Source organism: Helianthus annuus, chromosome 13, assembly GCF_002127325.2.
Source record: "Helianthus annuus cultivar XRQ/B chromosome 13, HanXRQr2.0-SUNRISE, whole genome shotgun sequence".
Classification (NCBI taxonomy): Eukaryota; Viridiplantae; Streptophyta; class Magnoliopsida; order Asterales; family Asteraceae; genus Helianthus; species Helianthus annuus.
The window spans coordinates 112674659-112695387 of NC_035445.2; the positions used below are offsets into that span (position 1 = coordinate 112674659).

A 20729-nucleotide genomic window follows, 5' to 3' on the forward strand; every position below is an offset into this window, starting at 1 on the left:
TTTGTTCAATCTATCACTAATTAACACCATCAGTAATAAAATTGTGAGCAGTGGTTGTTTTTTAGGAAAACCGCTGATGGTCAATATTAAGGGATGTCAACAATAAAAAAGTGAGCAGTGGCTATTCTTTCCTATCAGGGGATACCCATCAGTTTTTTAAACAAAGATGTTTGGTCAGTCAATGGTCAACACGAAGATTGAAGAAACAAAGGTTGTTTATCAGCAGTGGATAACTTTTAACAATCAAATGTTTCAAGCAACACAGTGGTTGTAACAGGCTTTTAAACAGAACTTGGCCCTTAAACAGATATCTCGCCTTATATATCAGTTGTCTTTGGGGCTTAAACAGAAGTTTGACCATAAACAGATGTCTCGCCTTATATAAAAAAGTGAGCAGTGGCTATTCTTTCCTATCAGTGGATACCCATCAGTTTTTTAAACAAAGATGTTTGGTCAGTCAGTGGTCAACACGAAGATTGTAGAAACAGAGGTTGTTTATCAGCAGCGCATAACTTTTAACAATCAAATGTTTCAACCAACACAGTGGTTGTAACAGGCTTTTAAACAGAAGTTTGACCATAAACAGATGTCTCGCCTTATATAAAAAAGTGAGCAGTGGCTATTCTTTCCTATCAGTGGATACCCATCAGTTTTTTAAACAAAGATGTTTGGTCAGTCAGTGGTTAACACGAAGATTGTAGAAACAGAGGTTGTTTATCAGCAGCGCATAACTTTTAACAATCAAATGTTTCAACCAACACAGTGGTTGTAACTGGCTTTTAAACAGAAGTTGGCCATTAAACAGATGTCTCGCCTTATATATCAGTTGTCTTTGGGACTTAAACAGAAGTTTGACCATAAACAGATGTTTGGCCTTAAATAAATGTTCGAGCTTAAATAAATGTTTGCCCATAAAATCTGTTTTCAAAAAAAGACCAATTTCAAGAATACTATACCCAAACAATCAAAATGAGGAGCTTAATAAACACAAAGACTGTTATAGCAAATAAACTCTGCTGATAAAACAACCTCTGGCTCCCATATAAATACAAAAGCATCATAAAGCTAACATCTGCTATTGAAACAAACGTCTACAAAACATAACATCTGCTGATCATTCCACAGTATAAATTGCTAACATCTTCTGCAACTTAACAGTGATAAAGTTCAACAGAGGATTTCAAAATATATGTTTACACAAGCCTCATGATGAACATCTGCTGATAAACACCGAGACGGTTCAAGCAAAGGTCTGCCAAAGAGAACCTATGCTATGGACTAACAGATGATGCAGCTGAACACAACATGTTTAACAGCAGTGCTTGAACAGGCCATGTTCAACAGATGATAATATAATAACAATAATATTGAAACTGTAGCAATTACATTTTCTTTCTAACAACCATCATCGAAGGTGTAACAAAATCTAAACAGCGATACAACAAACACTGTTACATAAGAAAAACTGATACACAAATACTGATGTTGCATCCGCTGTAGACACTTAACCACTACTGTTACTTGAGCAGTGGTTTTCCTTTGGTTGATCAGGCCTTAGGTACATAAGTGCCTATCTTTAACAGCCTTGTCGTCAACAGTGTCTGTCTATCCCTGTTGAAAAATAGAATCAATATTTTTAGGGAAAATGGGATTGAAAGATGATAATCCAACAGTGGAGGATCTCATTCGACTGCTCCGATAAATTCAATTGTATTCTCAAACAATGCTTGCTAGATTTTTGAAGACCGACAAAGACCAACAAATGTCCACAGTGATGCTTCTTTAGACATTTGTCGGTCTTCAAAAATCTAGGAAACATTTGTTTGAGAATACAGGTGAATTTATCGGAGATGTAGAATGAGATCATCAACTGTTGGGTTATCATCTTTCAACCTCATTTTCCCTAAATATATCAATTCTGCTTTTCAGACCTCCCAAAGCCATCTATCAGCCTCCAAAGAATTCAAGACAGGTTGAAGCATAAGCTGGACTTGCTGTCATTCCACCAGTTGAGTATTTAATCCAATATATACCACATTCAAATAAATCTACTCGTAATCACATCTTTGTTCAAAAACAAAATCAAACCTACAAACATATCAATCATATCAATCAAATTCCATAACATGATGATTTATTTTAAACACAAAAATACATTAACTCTTCATCAATAAAATCGTGGCTTCATTTTATAACCTTAATCACAGTCGGAAGCTCGGCCAATGAACTCAAGACTTCAACACCAAATAAGAAATCCAGCAAGATCTACCTGAAGAAAATTTAGCATACAAACCTTCAGTTTGTAATAAAAAGAAAAAAAACAAAATATATCTATTTTTAAACTACCATTCAAATCGATGTTAAATGCAACGCCTCTGTCGTCTTCATCCGCTTCTTTATCTCTACAGTTTTAGAGATAGAGAGTTGAGAGAGAGTAGACAGAGATACTGAAAGGCTGATCTGTCATGGGAACCTGCATTGAAATGACGATGTTTAAACAATGATACTGGAACGATAACATGTAAACATAATCACGAGAAAGATTGATTTGAGAGGGAGAGATACGATCACAGATGTGAGCGGGAGAGATTTGAATGTCCAGCCAGATTATTAACCCTTATTTATAGGATTAGAATTAGAATATATGATTTGAATTTTGAATGTGGAGCCAGAATTTTGAATCTCAACAGATGTTTATTGAGAGCAGATGTTTAAACAAAAGTTATTGATATAGGCAGACGTTTCCCCTCAGCAGACCTTTGCTGTTGAAATGTGGGCCAACTTTGAATTATAAAGTCTTTTAATATTAGGCTTTATGATGTAATAATGAGATAAGAAAAGACTTGTTGGACATGCTCTCAAGCTGACACATTTTCTTATGTCACTTGGATTTCTCATTTTATAGAAAGTATAGATATAACTCAAGGACACATGTCAGCCCTACAATATTTCTCACACTCAAGCCCTTTTTACAGGATCCTCAATACATATATATATATATACACACACACACACTAGGTTATCACCCGGAAATTTTCCGGGTAGAAAAAATTAATTTACAACAAATAAAAGTATAAAAATAACACTTTTGACCTCAAAGGGACTTCCTTTTGGATATGCCAATCTATAAACAAATTATGCAAATATGTTATAAATAAATCAGTTTCCATTGTTGATCCATGGTTGGATTGTATATCGTTTAATCCTATATAAAATTCTCTCTTATATATTAATTGCAATAAGTTAAAAACTATTTTGAGTCTTATTTCTAGATTAAAAATACTAAATGAAATCTCGAGTGAGTTTCTATTTGACCAACCATATGTGGAGAGTGACATATGCTTAAAATGAAAGTTTAGTCTTTCTTTCTTTTAGATAACAACCGACATTACTCCAAAAAGACCAACATTCATAAACCACAAAACTTATGGCATAACAAAGGCATTAGATGCTTGTATAGTGGTAAAAACGTTGCCACAAGTGACACTTCTCTTATCAATAAACATCTCAAAAGAAGTACCAATTTGAAACCTAAATCTAAACCTTTTGAAAAAAAAAATCAATAACATATGGAATGGTAACCAAAGTGATAACATTTGAATTGAAAAAAATACAAACTAAAGGTATTGCATTCATAATTTACAAATAATAAATCATTGTTAGGTACCCGCACATAGCGTCACATGGCAATGATAGTTCAACAAGAGCATTCGTTACCCATTGATCTGTTACCCATTTATTCATTTCCCTTGATTGATCCTTTGCGCCTTTTTCCATGCATAATTATAGAGTCGCAAATTACACTCATACAGTGACATGATTAGCAAACCCTTTATCACTTCTAGTTTCTTGTAAGTTATTTTTTTGTTTCTGACATTATTATTATTGTAATTATTCTATTATATTTTAAGAAAAAATAAAGAAATTGGAGGGTGATGTTGTGCTAATGATAAAAGCTCCAATCTTGACATCTAGTTCATTAAATTTCACCAAATTGGTAGACGATTTAGCTGTTTTCTGTATTTCTTGAAACTTTGAACCATAAAAGATTCTTGCTTTGATCTATTTTTTGTCAATCCATGAGACTTGTTATGGAAAACCCAATTAAACCTTGACGCGGTGCGGTTCCTCAAGCGGGTTTAGCAGGTGGTAAGTAGTAACACCGCGCATGTTAAGGGGCAGAATTTTGTGTTTAGCAGGGTAGGATTTGCTATTCAGAATGTGACAACCGGCAAATTCTGACTAACATCCGTACAAACCCGAATCACACACATCGTGATCATACGTATTAAATTTAATTTTTTTTATTAATTGGCCGTCATATGCATAGCAACATCCATTTGCGTCACATTTTGCATTTGGTAATTTTTAGAAATTATCGGGTCACACAAGAGTTAACCCGACACGCATGAACGTTGTTGATACTTATCCAAATACTTGGGAAATCACTCTATAGTATTATTATGTGTGTAATACTATACAGATATATATATATATATATATATAATTGTTATTTTTTTGAATTTTTTGACGCATAAATTGTAAATTATACTTGTGATATACGCTTAGTGTGACACGAATACAAATGTAGGAAAATATATTTTTATACACTTGACGCATTCATATTCTTTTTACGATTCTATTCTTATATTTTATAAAAGACGAGTAACTAGTGGGTATAAATAAGTGGGTATTTTATACACCTAACGAAACTTAACCAACAATAAAAAAAATCAAAAAAATCATTCACTCAACCATCACCTACCCATCTCTAGTCCCAAGCCATATGGGCCGATCCATACCCACTCTCAACTCATATCTTGTGAGATTTTCCATTGAAATCTCTACCATACTTTGATTGTAATTGAAATGATTATATTTAGATTTTATGTATCTCAAATATCACACCATCATCCTTTAAAATCACCCAACAACAACAAAAGAATTATGATCTCTCTCTCAACCTCACAGACACACAAACATACAAGGTTCACTTTTTCTAAAGTGAAGTTCAATAATTTCAAATGTTCCTTCAAGGATCCAACGTGCTTCAAGGTGTTCCAAGTTAGTGGTTCTAGTGGTCTTCAAGCTTCTTTCATCATCTAAACCTTCTTCCTGCTTGTTTAAGTGAGCATTTTCCAAGTTAGTGGTTCTAGTGGTCTTCAAGCTTCTTTCATCATCTAAACCTTCTTCCTGCTTGTTTAAGTGAGCATTTTCTCATCTCTTAAAACTCTAGTTTTAACCATTTTACTAGTTGTTTTTGTGTAGGGTTCACCCAAGTAGGTTGTTTTTGGTTAAAACAAGTTTATTTGAAACCAACAATTTTTATATTTTGTTTTTTTTCTCCAAAAATATATAAGAATACAATTTGGTTGTAACATGAGTTTGCTCAAACCATTATGTTGTTGATTTATGGCTTATCATTTGATTTCTTCCTTGACTCCTAAAATATAAGTATATGTATTCACGCCATTATTCGTGTTAATGGCCAATGATATTTTTATACATATATATATTAAAGATATGAACTTATGGATGAATTTAGAATAACTAATTTGGAACATGTACTTCATAAATGTATATGCTGGTATTTCAACTTCATTTCTCAAGACATATTACGTTAGTAAATGCTAAAAATATATGGATTTACAAAATTATGTTAGTAAATTCAAAGGTTAAGAAATAATATTATGAGATTTTATATATTTATTTATAAATAAATGTAATTTTAGAAAACTCTATTTATGAATATAATTTATGGGGATATTTACAAATACTTACAATACATATACTTGCTCGAGAAATAAAATTCACATTTTATACAAGTGTCGTACCTTATGGGGATAGATGTGTAGGAGTATAATTTATATAGTCTTAAAATGAAAGGTCGGTGGCTACAGTGCCACCGACAGACACACATTATAATTCTACTTTTTGTCTAAAATTACAGAACTACCCTTCATTCTTCTAGAGTAAGACCATACATCTTCAAATCGATACAGTTGCGATGGAATGGCAGAAGTCGTCCGTGTACAAGCGACCGTTACAGCGACTTGATTCGTCCTCAAATCTCAAATCTTTACTACAGAGATCAAGGTTTGGTGTTGTGTCTGTCAGCTTTCACTCTCTCTTCTCTCCTACTGTCGTCTAAGCACCCAAGACCACCGCTAACATCATCACCTTCTCTGTGCATCTTCGTTGTGACCACCACCTTAACCACAAGTCGGAAGCCGGCTCACCGGAAATGCGCACTGGCTGAGTTTAACCTTAACCATTTCCGATCTACACGAGTCTATAACATGCATGATGAAGGATTGCTTGGTTGTGCCTCACCGGAAATTTGATCGGAGCTCCAAAACTTCACCCATTAACAGATCGGTTGTAGATCTGGACATCCCAAGTCCGATGACACAAAACCGCCGCTTTCGGAGATAATCAGGTGTGGTGGTGATGTCTTCAATCGGCGATAAAGGAGGATATGGTGAGCACTGACGACACTGGATATGGCTCATTGTTGAATGGGGGTTTCAAATAAAGAGAGTTTAGATCTAGGGTTAAGTGATTCGATCTGGGGTTTAAAGGGGTGTAGAGAAATAGATGGGTTGGGTTTGCAGGTTTTGTGTCTCAAAAGTGATAATAAGTTACTTATACAATATATCTAAATGTTGTACGTATTTTAAACCAATTTTTAATTATAAAAAGATTTTGCTCCTGACTAGCCTTTAACATCATACTGAGAATGAAATATTATTGTGAGATTATAAAATATTGTGACTTCCTTTATTAATTTACCATTTTAATTTCTTCACTTCTAAAACGTAACAAGTACATAAAAATTGTATAAAGTATAATTTAATTTGCTTGCACTATAGTTTACTTCTAAAATGTAACAAGTACATAAAAATTGTATAATGTATAATTTAATTTGCTTGCACTTATAGTTAAATTATATTTTATACATGTAGCATTAGACTTACTTTAACAAAGTTTTAATTATTTACTTTATTAAGTAGTCGTGTGTCTAGGAAAATAGAATTTATAATGTTAATATTTTTTTTTAAAATAAACATTTCCGTAGTTGGGCAGGAAACTGCCAGTTCATTGTGTTACTAAGGCCCCTCTAGGTCGACCTTTGTAGAATAGGATTGTTGTGTACGTTTTCCAACATATAAAGAGAGATACGATATAGTGTGTTCGACGGGGGTGATGTCACTGAAGTGCATGGTATTAGGTCGACAATAGTGATGTACGTTGTTCTAGGGCATCCAAATTCTAATACCGACACACACACACACACATATATATATATATATATACAAGAACGATTATAAGACTTTCAACACATAAAAATATTTGTTCGGAAACGAGTCGTGTCAAATATTAGACGGTATAAATTCGAGTTACTTTAATTTTTTACGCCGCTGCACCGCGCGGCGGGTCAAGAACTAGTATATATTATTTTTAAATAAATACAAGATGTGTATCAAGATATATTTTTCTAAAAGAAATATATAATTTTATATTCATATGAATTAAAACTCGGGCTAAGATAATTAATTATTTTATAGAGCCCAAACATGAGTTCCATACAAGAATATAAAGACGAGTTATGATAGTTTTATCATTAATATATATATATTTTTGAGAAACCAAAGGTATATATCACCAACGACTCATCGAGTCAAAACGTTCAATACAGGACTAGTATTTCTATCGAGTACAACTAGTTGGGTGAATATTATACATGACCAACTTGTATGTTAGGGTATTTCCATTAGACTTTAAGGTGTCATTTACTTGTAGTAGGGCACGGGAAGGTTATTTCAAGCTTCGGGTTGTGCCTGTCTTTGTTTGATATGTGGAGTATTATGCTTTGCCAATAAGGTGAGTTCATAACCCTCACTTTTTACGGTTTTACATTTTTATAAATGTCTTCGGGGGTGGAAAGACATGCAAGTTTTTGCAAAAGAAAACACTATTTCGATGAACGAACACACGTATTTATAAACCATTTTGCAAATAAATTTCAACGAACTCGCAAGGTTTACGAAAGGTTTATACTAAACATACCGATTTTACAAAACAAATGCGTACTCTCGCAAAAGTGCATGATTTTCATTACTGGTGATGGGAATGTCATAGTTACAACAATGGGACTGGGTTGGTCTGCGTACGAACAACGAGACAATCCAATGGGTTCACGTCCCCCTTTTCGTTTGAAATACATATTAACTAGGGTATGATTAAGTTATGGAATGAACTCTTAGATCATGTGAGCATAGGCTGTAACTGAGGTGCCATTAATCCTTTTGAGGACTATGGAACAAAGGTTAGATCTAATGGGTACGGGCGAGCCCCACTCGCGGTCCAGGGGTGACCACTAGAGTGCTGTTGTGTCCATCGTCGAGAGTTCGACACTTAAATTGCCTACGCGGGTTGAGTACCTCCTATGTTGTCACATATATTAATGTCCTTGCAAAACATTAATGATCAACATGTTCATAGACGCTCTACATACCTACTTATAAACTGAACTTTCAAATGTTTTTAAGATTCATTTGATGTAAACTCACAAATACATGGATTTACAAACATTGGTAACGTTTTTCAAATTATACCTAAGTAAGGGGACACGCTGATCCTGCTTACAAAGGTTCATTTGGGCTCGGCCTATTCTCTCTCGTGCAATGCACAAAGACTCTTGTGGGCTAGACTCACAGTTTTTCATATCATGCCAAGAAAATAATTTTACTATATTTTCTCAACAACTTTAAAACCGGTTATCAAAAAGATTTATTTTAAATCTTTTCAAAACAAACTATGAGCTCGCTCAACTTTATGTTGACTTTTTCGCATGTTCTTTCTCAGGTTGCATTTTCAAAACTATGGAACGGTTGGAATAGGAGAACCCATGGAATTCGAGTACTTAGAAGGCGTTCAATTTCTAGAAGTCTTAGCTTTTTGCTTCCGCTGTGCAATGAAGATACCAGTCCAGTCACGCCATGCTCTGATATTTCGGGGTGTGACACAGAAGAGGGTAGCGGTGGAACTTGTTGCCCGTCTACCTGCCATTAGTCTGTAATCGTCTCTGTTTCATAATATAAGAAATCTCTATTTATAAAAAAAAACTTTGTAATAAAAAAAAACCCCTGCTGAATTTATAATTAATAAAAACATACCATTCTTTTATCTTGTATGCCCTTTCGAGGTGCCTTTATTGACACATTTTAAAACTTCACCACTATGCTATGTGGCATCATACAAATTGGTGACTCATGCCTGTAGGTATAATAATAGAATTATTTTACATTTTAACCATTAAAATGTACCAAAAGCATCTAGACTTATACAAAAAATGAACAGAAGTTATACATACCACACCCTTTAAAAGAATATCAGTTTCAGTATGACTACTGCCATAAACAACACCAGGGCAATTAATAAAGAATATCTTCTTTGTAAGGTTAATGTATTGCCAAACTTTAGTCTTTCTGGAAATTGGAGCCACCTCGCAGACCTTTGCAATAGAAAAATGTTAGCCAAAAAGTACGGTTTCAAGTTCATTATATAGTCATTTATAAAATCAAAATATAACAACATAAACCACAGATATCGCAAAATAACCTCACATTGTGACTTCTATACACTAAAATAATAAACTTACATTTTTTTTACGTAGCGTGTCGATTACTGATGACTTGCCAAATCATGTACCCTAGCATACCGATCATTTTCGGATCAGTACTTTTTCCCATTTTTCGGGACGGCACCGGTTCAGTACGGTATACCGGTTTTTTGGTTAATTTATCTTCAAATATCGGTACTGTACCGTACAGGTTATTTTCGATACCAGTACCCGCTTCCAATTCTCCCGTTTTCAGGTCCGGTACCGAGATCATCCCAACATTAAATAAGTATCATACAACCGATTAGTAGGCCAATATCCATTTTAAAAGATGCTCCCACAACCGCACTAAGTAAAATCATCCATTTAATTACTATCACATATCAGTATTGATAGCGGAACAAATTTAGGTGGAACAAATAAAAACTAATTCTAAAAACGTGAACCAAAATGTTATATTTTGATTTCACATACTAAGAAATGAGTGAATCATAGGAATCATCCTCCTTTTTGGCTGTGGAACAAAAATACTAATTCTAGAAAGGTGAACCATATGATGTCTTAGACATACCATATATATTGTTTTCTTTGTTGGAGATTATAACACAATAATGCCAACAAAATCTATACCAACGGTGCTAAATCTTGAAACGATTCCTTGTTCATTAAATCATGTTCATAGTTATAAGCCTTATTCATTAAATCATGCGCATATAGAAACGGAAACTACATAATTTTATTAAAACTATTAAAGCAAAAATAAGTCTTCTCTTGCATTTCTGTCGAGAACATATTTCTCGAGTACATACATCATGGTTTGCCAAGGGTGCAAGTTGGTTAATTAAATTAGATATAAAACTATCAAGAGCTAGACAAAACTTAATAATACAAAAAGGATAAAGAGAAATTAACAACATTGTTCACATCTTTAACACAATTATGCCTAAAAAAGCTTACAACCATAATTTAACACAATTATGCCTAAAAACACTTACAACCATAAGCAATCTTGGGAGTTACTCTGCTCAACTTCGCCATGCGAAGAATCGGAACAATCTCCACCAACGACGACGGAACCGCATCACTATCAAATATCGTCTCTCAAAGATTCCCTGCCTTCTGCGTCTGCATGATCCGCCACTGCAGTGGCGACGACGACGGCTGATCCGACAGTCCACCAGTACCGTCTCGTGATGTCATTCTTCAATTTCAAAAACAACTCAAACATAGCAACCGCGCTGCACCGTCAAACTACAAATCTACTTAAAAAGCATATAATTCAATAATATATACCATGACACGTCATAGCCTACTTTCATAGTTATCGCATCAGTCCGAAAAAAGTTGTTATAAGATTGTAAATTCTCAGTCTGTTGATACATTTAACAACAAATATTTTAATTTAAAATCATAATAAATTGGCAAAGAAATTATAGTTCACCTTGGAAAAGTTTATTAATTCTTATCGGTTTTAGTTTAGGGCTGTATATATTAGAAAAGTTTAGTTAAGACAGAAACCGAATTCTTATGTACCTATTGGTTTAAGTTAAGGGCCAGTGGCGGAGCTTGACCAAAAGTTTCGAGTGGGCGTAAAGTGATGGGACCCAAATTTTTCTTTCCTATCGTTATGTTTTGGGTCAGGTCGGGTTGGCTATTCGATTCAAGTCGGGTCAAATAATAATAGTTCCAAATAAAACAAAGTGTATATTTACAAAATCACCCATCATTTATATACAAAGTTTAAATATTTAGGATATACAATTTAGGAAAAATAATCGGGGGGCGATCCTATATAATTTTAAAATTTTCGGACAAAAAATCGAAACGTATACACTTCTAACCGAAACATTGGGGTGGGTGGATGCACCCCCGGGCATCCACAATACTTCGCCACTGTTAAGGGCTATACAATGGGTAAATTGTTTCTTTCAAAACACATAAAAATTGTAGAGTTGAGGATAATTAAATTTTAGAAGACCCAATTTTTCGAGTTTGCTATAGGCCTTTGCAAAGGTTGAGCGAGTCCTGTCAACTTCAATACATATAATCAAACTAGGTAAAGGTGTAAGGGGTGTATGTCTAATGAGACTAGGGGAAAATTTCACCCACCCAATCATAATATGCCGTGTCATTTCCCCTCTTGCTTAATAACACAAAGAGTGGTTTCCCCGAAACCATTTAAAAAAACAATGAAAAAAGAGGGATGATTGGTTAAGAAGATACTGGGTCCGCCACTTACCCCTCTTCCTCATCTTTGCCGCGTGCGGCAATCTCTCCCCGCAAAACTCCTCCTCGCAACAATCTTGGTATGGCGGTGGACTCCCCATGCCGTAAAAGGGGTTGCCGCAAACTTTGCCGCGACCACCTAGTACACCCTAACAATATGTATCAACTTCAATACATATAAATCGAGTATCACTTGGAGTAAAACAACACGTGATAAAAAAACGTGACCCCACTCATGAACAGTTAAACAAGTCAACCGCAGAGAGAAGATCTACAACAAGCAACGATCCACCGTCAACTTTCCATACCACACGATGATCCCATCTCAACCGTCCATCTCACCACTCATATTCCGCCAGTCTGACGTGGATATTAATTAACTGCTTTTGAATTCCGTGTTTCAAATCCGAACACTCTCTCTCTCTCTCTCTCAACAAACCCCCCAAAAAGTTCCCCCTTTCTTATCGCACCTCAAAAACCTTCAAGTCAGCCCTAATTTCTGTAAGTTTTCTTAATTCGATGTCATTTTAATCATTAATATGCAGCTGCAGTTGATATGTTTTCGTTTTGATTCGTGTGAATTGGATTGTTGTAGCTAGGGTTTCGTTTTCGGTGGTTAAGTAGCTGTTTGTGTTATGTGTGTGCGTATTTTGGTGCGAAATCGTTGTGTTTCATGTGTATGTAGATCCTGAAATTCGATGCATGCTTAATTTAGTTAAAGTGCACGTTTTTGGTTGGTTTGTGATATTTAGGGTTTTGTTTTCGGTGGTTAACTAGCTGTTTATGTTGTGTGTGTGTGTGTTTAGGTGTGAAATTGTTGTGTTTGTGGTTTGTGATTATGTGTGTATAGATTGTGAAATTCCATGCATGCGTAATTTAGTTAAAGTGCACGTTTTCGATTGGTTTGTGATGCTAATGGTTTGTTTTCGGTGGTTAACTAGCTTTTTATGTTATGTGTGTGCGTATTTAGGTGTGAAATCATTGTGTTTGCAGTTTGTGAATCATATGTATGTAGGTCCTGCTATGGATTGCTGAAGTTTGATGCCGGTGCAATTTAGTTAACATGCACATTTTTCGATTGGTTTAAGATATAGGGTTTATGTAACTTGTGTTTGGTTTCACTCTGCGCGCTGTGGTTTGTTACTTTTTGTATGTGGAGAGTTTCAGTTGGTTAAAGCTGGCTGCGTATAGTTAACATTAGCGAGTTAGTTAAGATATTGCCTTTTAGGATTTGCACACTTTTTTGTCGGTTGTGCGTCATTGCATGTTTAGATATTAGTGAATTTTGTTAAAAGGTGATATCATTTAGAATTTTACATAACTTTTTTACTGGTCGAGTGTTGGCGTTTACTTAATTGTTTGTAAATAAATGTCCAGTTATGGGGGAGGAAGATGCAACGACTGAGGTTGCAGAGACGGTGGCAAACGGGACTGCTGTTCCGGATAAAGTAGCCAAAGACGCAAGTGAGAAAAAAGAGGAGGCAAAGGAAGATGTAAAGGTTGATGAGAATGATAAAACTAAAGAGGTTGAAGTTGACAAGGTTGATGATGAGGTAAGCAAAGATGCCAAAGACGAAGAGGAGGTAAAAGACACCAAGGAAGATAAAGAAGAGAAAGGAAACGAAGAACCCAACACCGAGGCAATGGAAGTTGATAAGAAAGTTCCAGATGAAGAAACTGAGAAAGGAAATGAAGAACCTAAGACCGAGGCAATGGAAGTTGATGACAAGAAAGTTGCAGATGAAGAAACCGAGAATAAGAATACAGAAGCTGCTGATTCCAAAGAGGAAGAACAGAATCAAGAAGAAGAGAATCAAGAAGAAGAGAATCACAAAGAGGAGAATCAAGAAGAAGAGAATCACGAAGAGGAGAATCAAGAAGAAGAGGATAAAAACGAAGAGAACCAAGAAGAAGAGAATGAAGAAGAAGAGGATCAAGAAGAAGAGAACGAGGAAGAGACCCCAAAGGAAAAGGTAGCAAAAAAAGGTGCGAAAAAGAAGGGAAATGAAGAAAAAAGCAACAGTAAGACGAAGGTATCGGGTGAGAAAAAAGTTAAGGAAAAAAAAGAGAAGGAACCAACTACTCCCGCTGCTCCTACAATTGAGAGGCCAGTTCGGGAACGGAAATCTGTAGAGCGGTTGGTTGCCGTCATTGAGAAAGACACGACCAAGGAATTCCATATTGCAAAGGTTGTTTTCTGAATTTTATGTCATTAATGTGCGTATTTAATGATGAGACGAAAATTTTCCTATTTTGACTGATTTTAATTGTTATAATGGTATGCAGGGCCGTGGTACAGCACTGAAGGATATTCCAAATGGTAAAATCTTATGCAGTCTCTTTCCTTTATTGGACTTTGCGTTTCCTTTTTGCATTTGACATTCCTGATTTGCCACCAAAGGGTTTTTATTATTTTTATTTTTAAGTAACAAAACGCTAAAAAATATACTTCTTATTACTTAGTGTAATACAATTTTGGTAGATTAACACTAATGTTGAATCTGAAGTGATTTAGTCAGTGGCTGACTTCACCTTTTTAGCTTAATTTTGACTTCACTAAATCTTATCTTTGTATATTTCCCTTTTTTGCTATAAAAGTTTCAGCATACTATTAACTTTTGCTGTTCACTGATACTTTGAATTTGTAACCTTGATTTTGTTAATTTGATTTGTGTATTTTGTTGTCATTGAAGGGCATTTTGACATTTGATCAATACTTAAAACGCTTTGGTCAAAGCATGCGCTGAGTCAAACATTGCATTTTTTGGTGTAGAACATAAGAAATTGGACTTTATTGTGATTAATATTGACATACACCTATTATTAGCTTATTACATGTATTCTTGGTGTATTAAACTATAACTACACTCCTGAATGCAAGTGTGAATCTTGCTTGATTATTAATTTTAACGTGCCAATCCCTACTTGATGTGCATTTTTTGTTTTCTATTTAAACTCTGTAACTTTTCAGTTGCATTCAAGTTATCAAAGAGGAAGCTGAATGATGACACACTGAAATTGCTCCATCCCATTTTATTTGGAAGAAGAGGAAAGGTAACTAAACTTTAACTTATTAATGTACAATGATTATTATCTATTATATCCTCTGTGATATGATTTTTGGTGTGTTTAAAGCGTATGATGATGAAGTAGACTCTTATGGAGTTATGATCATTGATCAGAAATTATTATAGAATATTCAACCTGCATAAGTGTTGAGATCATGAAGATAAAATAGTTAGTGACATGTATACATATTTGTACATGAATGAGTACCTATTTGATGTTCTTGTGTACTATGTGAGCTTACAGTAAATCCTGCTATGTTGTCATCATTGGTATTATTTTTTAGCTAGTTGCCATAAATGTGATGCTACCTAATACTTTACTTTGGGTTCAAATTGTAGGCCTTGCAGGTCAAGAGTAATATCTTGCGGTTTTCTGGCTTTGTCTGGCCTGAGAATGAGGTAATAGCTTATAGCCCATTCATCTGTAGTAGAATGTTTTTATTTTCTCACTGGTGTTCAGAAACATGAGTAAAGTAGAGGTTAAATTTATAAAAAAAAAAGTCATAAGGTATGACAATCATGCAATTCCTGAAAAAGAATATAAGCGGAAACAACAATTATATTACTAAGTTAGATTGATTAATATATATATTTTAAACTCATGTAAAACTGTAAATATGTACCTAAGATATATGAGCAAGTTAGCATATACACAAATATGGATGCTCAATCTGTTAAAAAGCTAATTTTGATATGGATGCATTTATTGGTTGTGATACATTTATAATCATTGCTAATTAGTTTGAGTAATAAGCTTGTGTTATTATTTCAGGAAAAACAAAAATTAAAAGTTAAGGAAAAGCTTGACAAGTATAATAAAGAGAAGCTCTTGGAGTTTTGTGATATATTTGACATAACAGTCACCAGAGCTACCGGAAAGAAGGTTTGCTACTTATTTTATGGTTCTTTTATTAATGTGCCGTCTGGATTTTTCTTTATCAAATAGCTGCTGATGAAACTCTTAGAGAATGCATACTTGTGTTAAAAAGCCGGTGACACTTTCATTTGAGTACATGGATGGTCCCTGTGGTTTACCAAAATTTTGGATTTGGTCCCTAAGTTTCCAAAAGAACACAAATGGTCCCCTGTGGTTTGCGCTTTGTAACGCATTTAGTCCCAACTTTTTCCAAAAGTACATGGATGGTCCCTATGGTTTGCACTTTTAACGCATTTAGTTCCTAATTTGGACATTCTAAAACCTTTAGATTTGTTGGCTGGGGACGATATGCGTTGCAAAGTGCAAACCACAGGGACCATCCGTGTACTTTTGGAAAGCTAGGGAACAAATCCAAAATTATGGTAAACCATTGGGACCATCTGCGTGCTTTTTAAACATTAACCTTCTCTTGAATACTAATTCATCTGGTCCTTCAAATTGCGATTACCGATTCTATGAATCTCTTTTTTGTGAACATGGTATGACATTACGTATGGTCTGCAAACAGGAGGATATTCTGGTGAAGCTGATAGATTTTATGTTGACTCCTCATGCCACAACTAGTGAGTTGCTTGCAGAGAAAGAGCAGGTTTGCGTTTAGCTTTTACTATTATTTATTTTTAGTGTTGCAACTTCCCTCTCATATAACATGTTACTCAGTCGACCAAAGGCAAAAAGCGTAAGAGGGAAAGCAAGAAAAGCTCATCGGCCTCTGAGGCTACGCCTTCAAAAACCTCGTCTAAGGTACCTTCGTTTTTATTTATAAATACAGGCTAGTAACATACCAAATGGATCGAATAAAAAAAGGAATGAATAAACGGGCCCAAAGGGTCAAACAGGTTAAAAGCCAATCGTGCTATTAAAAAAACTAGGTTATCGTTGTACTAATACTGTTCGTGTAATAGACATTTGATGCATTAGTTATCTTTTAATTTTTTTAGACGAAAGTGTTTTTGGGTCAACTCATTCTGACCCATACTAGAAATCGACGCATTACGATCTTGTAAAAGGGGTTAGCCGAAACCCGAAAAAACTGAACTGAAAAAAACCGAACCATACAAAAAAAAACAACCGAAATTTATGGTTCGGTTCAGAACCGGATAACCTAAAAATCATTTTTTTAATGTTTGTTTTATATTGATTTAGGAATTATTAGTTTTATTCTTGATTGTTAAGTATTGATTTATAATAAAAACATTAACATGTTTATATATATTTGAAATGATTTATTCATTGCCTACAAGAAATAACAAAATTTAACAAAAAAATTAAATGGTTTTCAAAGTATTATAAAAGAAAGTCTCTTAAAAACCTTTGGAGAAACATAAAAATAGATTAGAAGTTAGTATTATGTGAACGATATTAATTAAAAAGGTAAAACATAATAACATTGGAGAAACATAAAAATAGATTAGAAGTTAGTTTTATGTGAACGATATTAATTAAAAAGGTTAAACATAATAACATAAATGTAAACATCTAAGAAAGATTATAAAATCTTGGATTATACTTTTTTGTCTTTGAATCCTACGTACTTTTGCTCCAAAAACCGGAAAACCAAACCGAACCGTTGCTAAAACCGAAAAAACCGTAACCGAACGGTTTTCACGAAAACCAAATCAAACCGTGCACACCCCTACTTGTAATCATATTTTGAAGGTGATGATTGATGGGCTATCGTATTTGTGTATTAACAATTTTGTATCTTAATTTTGTTTCTGAAGAAACAGAAAAGTAAAAGTACTTCTGAAGATCGTAAGAAGAAGAAAGCAGATGAAACAGACGATTCAGAAGAAGAGAGTGACGACGAAGAAAAAGAGAACGGAGAAGACGAAGATGTGAACGATGCTTCTGAGAAGTCAGAGGATGAGAAACCAGAGGATACTGCAAGTGAAGAAGAACCTGTGTCAGAACCTGAACCTGAATCTGAATCTGAAGAAGACAGTAGCAAGAAGCGCAAAAGAGGTTCAAACAAATCTAAATCATCTAAAAAGGAATCGGGTGCGAAAACTAAGGAGAAGAAAGTAGTTACTACACCCAAAAAGAGTAGCTCGGGTAAAAAGAAGACACCGGTTGCACTGTCTACAAGTGGTTCTAAGGCTAAGGATCAAAGTGATTCGGCTCCAAAGACTTTTTCGAGGAAGAGCAAGAAGATAGATGCAGTTGAAGAAAAGCATGCAACTCCAAAGAAAGCTGCTCCAAAAGAGAAAGCTGGTACGTGTTTTTTGTTTTTTACTTTTAGCGTAATTGTTAGGTGACAAAATAGGGTTTGGGTCAGAATGGGGCATTTTTTGTTACTGCTGCACCGATCTACACAAGCATTTTCTTTATTTCACCCTTTCTAATTATTTCACAATATGTGATGTATACATATTTCACAATGTTTTGCCCTTTCCAAAGGCTTTACGCGAGGCGAGAAGTGCGATTTGCGAAGCGAGAGCTTCACGTATGCGAGGCGTTCAAAGTTAAATAAAATCTGTACACATCAATACACACATAAAAACATAGTTAAAACATACATTCAAGTCGAAAAACACTTTAAACATAAGCATAAAAATAGTCTTTGATCGATAATCATCATAATCAAGTAGGTCCTTTTTTAGGGTAAAGAACCCAAATCTGACGTGATTGAAAGCTGTTGGGCCCCTTATGAAACCCTATTGGAGCTGATGTAGAATAATGGGCCAATATAAAACCCATATATGACCTGATTGGGCCTGAAGCGTCACTTCACACACCCAGAGCTTCATGCTTAAAGCGTCGCCTCGAAACGCTTCACGTAAACTAACGCATCAGGGCAAAAAAGCGTTTTTCCTAACGCTTCAGGCGCTTCATGCTCGCTTTTTTATATCATACAAAGAAGGTTTGATGCATTTTGACTACAGTTAACTGACTTTTAACCTGTTTGACCCATTAGTAGGTGGAAATACCACCTTTAATTGGTTAAATTTTACCTTCTGGTTGATTTAGAGTTATATTTTGAGGTGTTTTGTTTGCTTAATTTTTAAAAGAACTATATACTTATTCATTTTATCCTGATAAATATCTTTCTTAAAAGGGAAAAAGACCTCGAAAGAGAAGCCTAAATCCGAAAAGCTTAAGATAAGCGACGATGACCTCAGAACTGCAATTTGTGAGATCCTTAAAGAAGTCGACTTCAATACGGTGAGAATCTGTTTCCATTTGTTGCTTGAAAAACATGATGGGTCAATAAACTTCTCCATCACATAAAACTATTTGGCAATTTCCACAATTTTTGGGTGCAAGTAAACCGATTCACACTTTTTTGGGAGTCGTATATATGTACAAGGGTGGGATCCGGACATCCGGTACAAACAGAATTAAACTTACTAAACATACGAATAACTAGAGTAATTTTCATTTGAACTGGAGTAATTATTACTATAGTTGTAGTGTAACAATAATCTAGAGTAATTATTCAAATAAAAATTACTCTAGTTATTCGTTCGTTTAGTACGATAAAACCTATTTGTTTTTGATCCTCACACAATACATGTAATGTGGCGATTCTTTTTTTTTTTTTTTACATTTTTGCATGCTGAAATACCTTGTTTACTCTTCACCATTAACCTTGTTTGTGGATTACTCTTCACCTACCTTTTTTACATTTTTTTTACTCTTTGTTTCACAGGCAACCTTTACTGATATTCTGAAGCAGCTTGGTAAGCATCCTTCAGTTCTCATTAGTTTGTAGAGATCACAATTTCGACCCATCTTATGAATGGGTCTGGTTCTGGTTATGGTATTATCCAACGGGTTAAATAGTTTAAAAGGAAACCGGCCTAGAGCATTAAATTTTCTAGATCATTTTGTACACATTTTGACTCAATACTTGTTTAATATATCTTTGTTCAGCCAAGCGGTTCAATACAGATCTGACATCAAGAAAGGCGTCGATAAAGATGATGATCCAGGAAGAGCTTACTAAGCTAGCGGATGAAGCAGATGATGAGGATGAAGAAGAGGAACCTGAAAAACAAGAAGCATCGGCTCAAAAGGTCAAGGCCTGAGCTGTCTTGCAGTTAAAAAATGAGAAATAATTTGGCGAAGGGTTTGATTTGTGGTGTAAGAATGTAACTTAATGTTAGGTATTGCTTTAGGGTTTCTACTGTAGATTAGAAGGGTAGAAGTGCAGTGGTAATGCTGCTTGTTATGCATAATACATGACATGACCAGCGTATAAGGTATAGGGAAATTTGTCATAATTTGACCCATTCATGGTTTTTAACATTTTGATTTTAGACTCAAGAGGGTCTTTGTTGTACTGAATATGTTTCATGCACATCGTGTTTTATGTTTTGTACCATGCGTTAAAGAAATGTTTTTGAAAAGTAGGGAGTTGTGTGAATGCGATCTTTCTTACAATATAAAGTTGGTTGGCGTGGATATGGAAACTAGAGCTAGCAAAACGTGTTGTGTTATGTTAAACGGGTTGAAATGTTTATTAAGATTAGTGAATTGAAACGAAAAACATGCAACAAAACATGTTATTTTCTTAGACGTCAACATTGACGTGTTTAATAAAAGAGTTGCACACTTGCACCACACATGTAGCACGGTTAAGGGTAACGAGTTTAATAACATGGTACAACATGTTCGATACGGTTAATTATAAGAAGTTAAACTTCATTAGTACATGTTAAACATGATTATTGAAACAATTCTTAAAATAAGTTAAAAAATTATAAAATAATTAACACGATGGAATAAAAAAAAGTACCAAAAAGTACAATTATATTAGTACGCCATTTATAAAAGTATAATACTATTGTTCAGATAAAGTGGTCATATTGTCGACCAATTAACCTATTTAAGCGATCATAAACAGGTTAAGCGGGTTGAACCAGTTCTG

General features: G+C 34.7%; 1 protein-coding gene across 1 annotated transcript; it reads left to right on the forward strand.

The window, feature by feature from the left end:
- The first annotated feature begins 12219 nt into the window (after nt 1–12219).
- LOC110898976 (protein DEK) lies at nt 12220–20203 on the forward strand. The gene is made up of 12 exons (XM_022145834.2): nt 12220–12352; nt 13229–14040; nt 14138–14171; nt 14823–14905; nt 15259–15318; nt 15692–15802; nt 16365–16445; nt 16517–16600; nt 17581–18070; nt 18915–19021; nt 19509–19539; nt 19733–20203. The coding sequence occupies exons 2-12, from the start codon at nt 13231–13233 to the stop codon at nt 19885–19887; spliced, it is 2046 nt and encodes a 681-aa protein (XP_022001526.1). The 5' UTR covers nt 12220–12352; nt 13229–13230; the 3' UTR covers nt 19888–20203.
- The last annotated feature ends 526 nt before the right edge of the window (nt 20204–20729 follow it).

Excerpts from the sequence above, each read along its gene's own strand:
- LOC110898976 (XM_022145834.2), top strand. The coding sequence starts at position 13,231 with ATGGGGGAGGAAGATGCAACGACTGAGGTTGCAGAGACGGTGGCAAAC. Across the intron at positions 14,172-14,822 it reads ACTGAAGGATATTCCAAATG|TTGCATTCAAGTTATCAAAG; the intron begins GTAAAATCTTAT and ends GTAACTTTTCAG. Across the intron at positions 16,601-17,580 it reads CTTCAAAAACCTCGTCTAAG|AAACAGAAAAGTAAAAGTAC; the intron begins GTACCTTCGTTT and ends TTGTTTCTGAAG.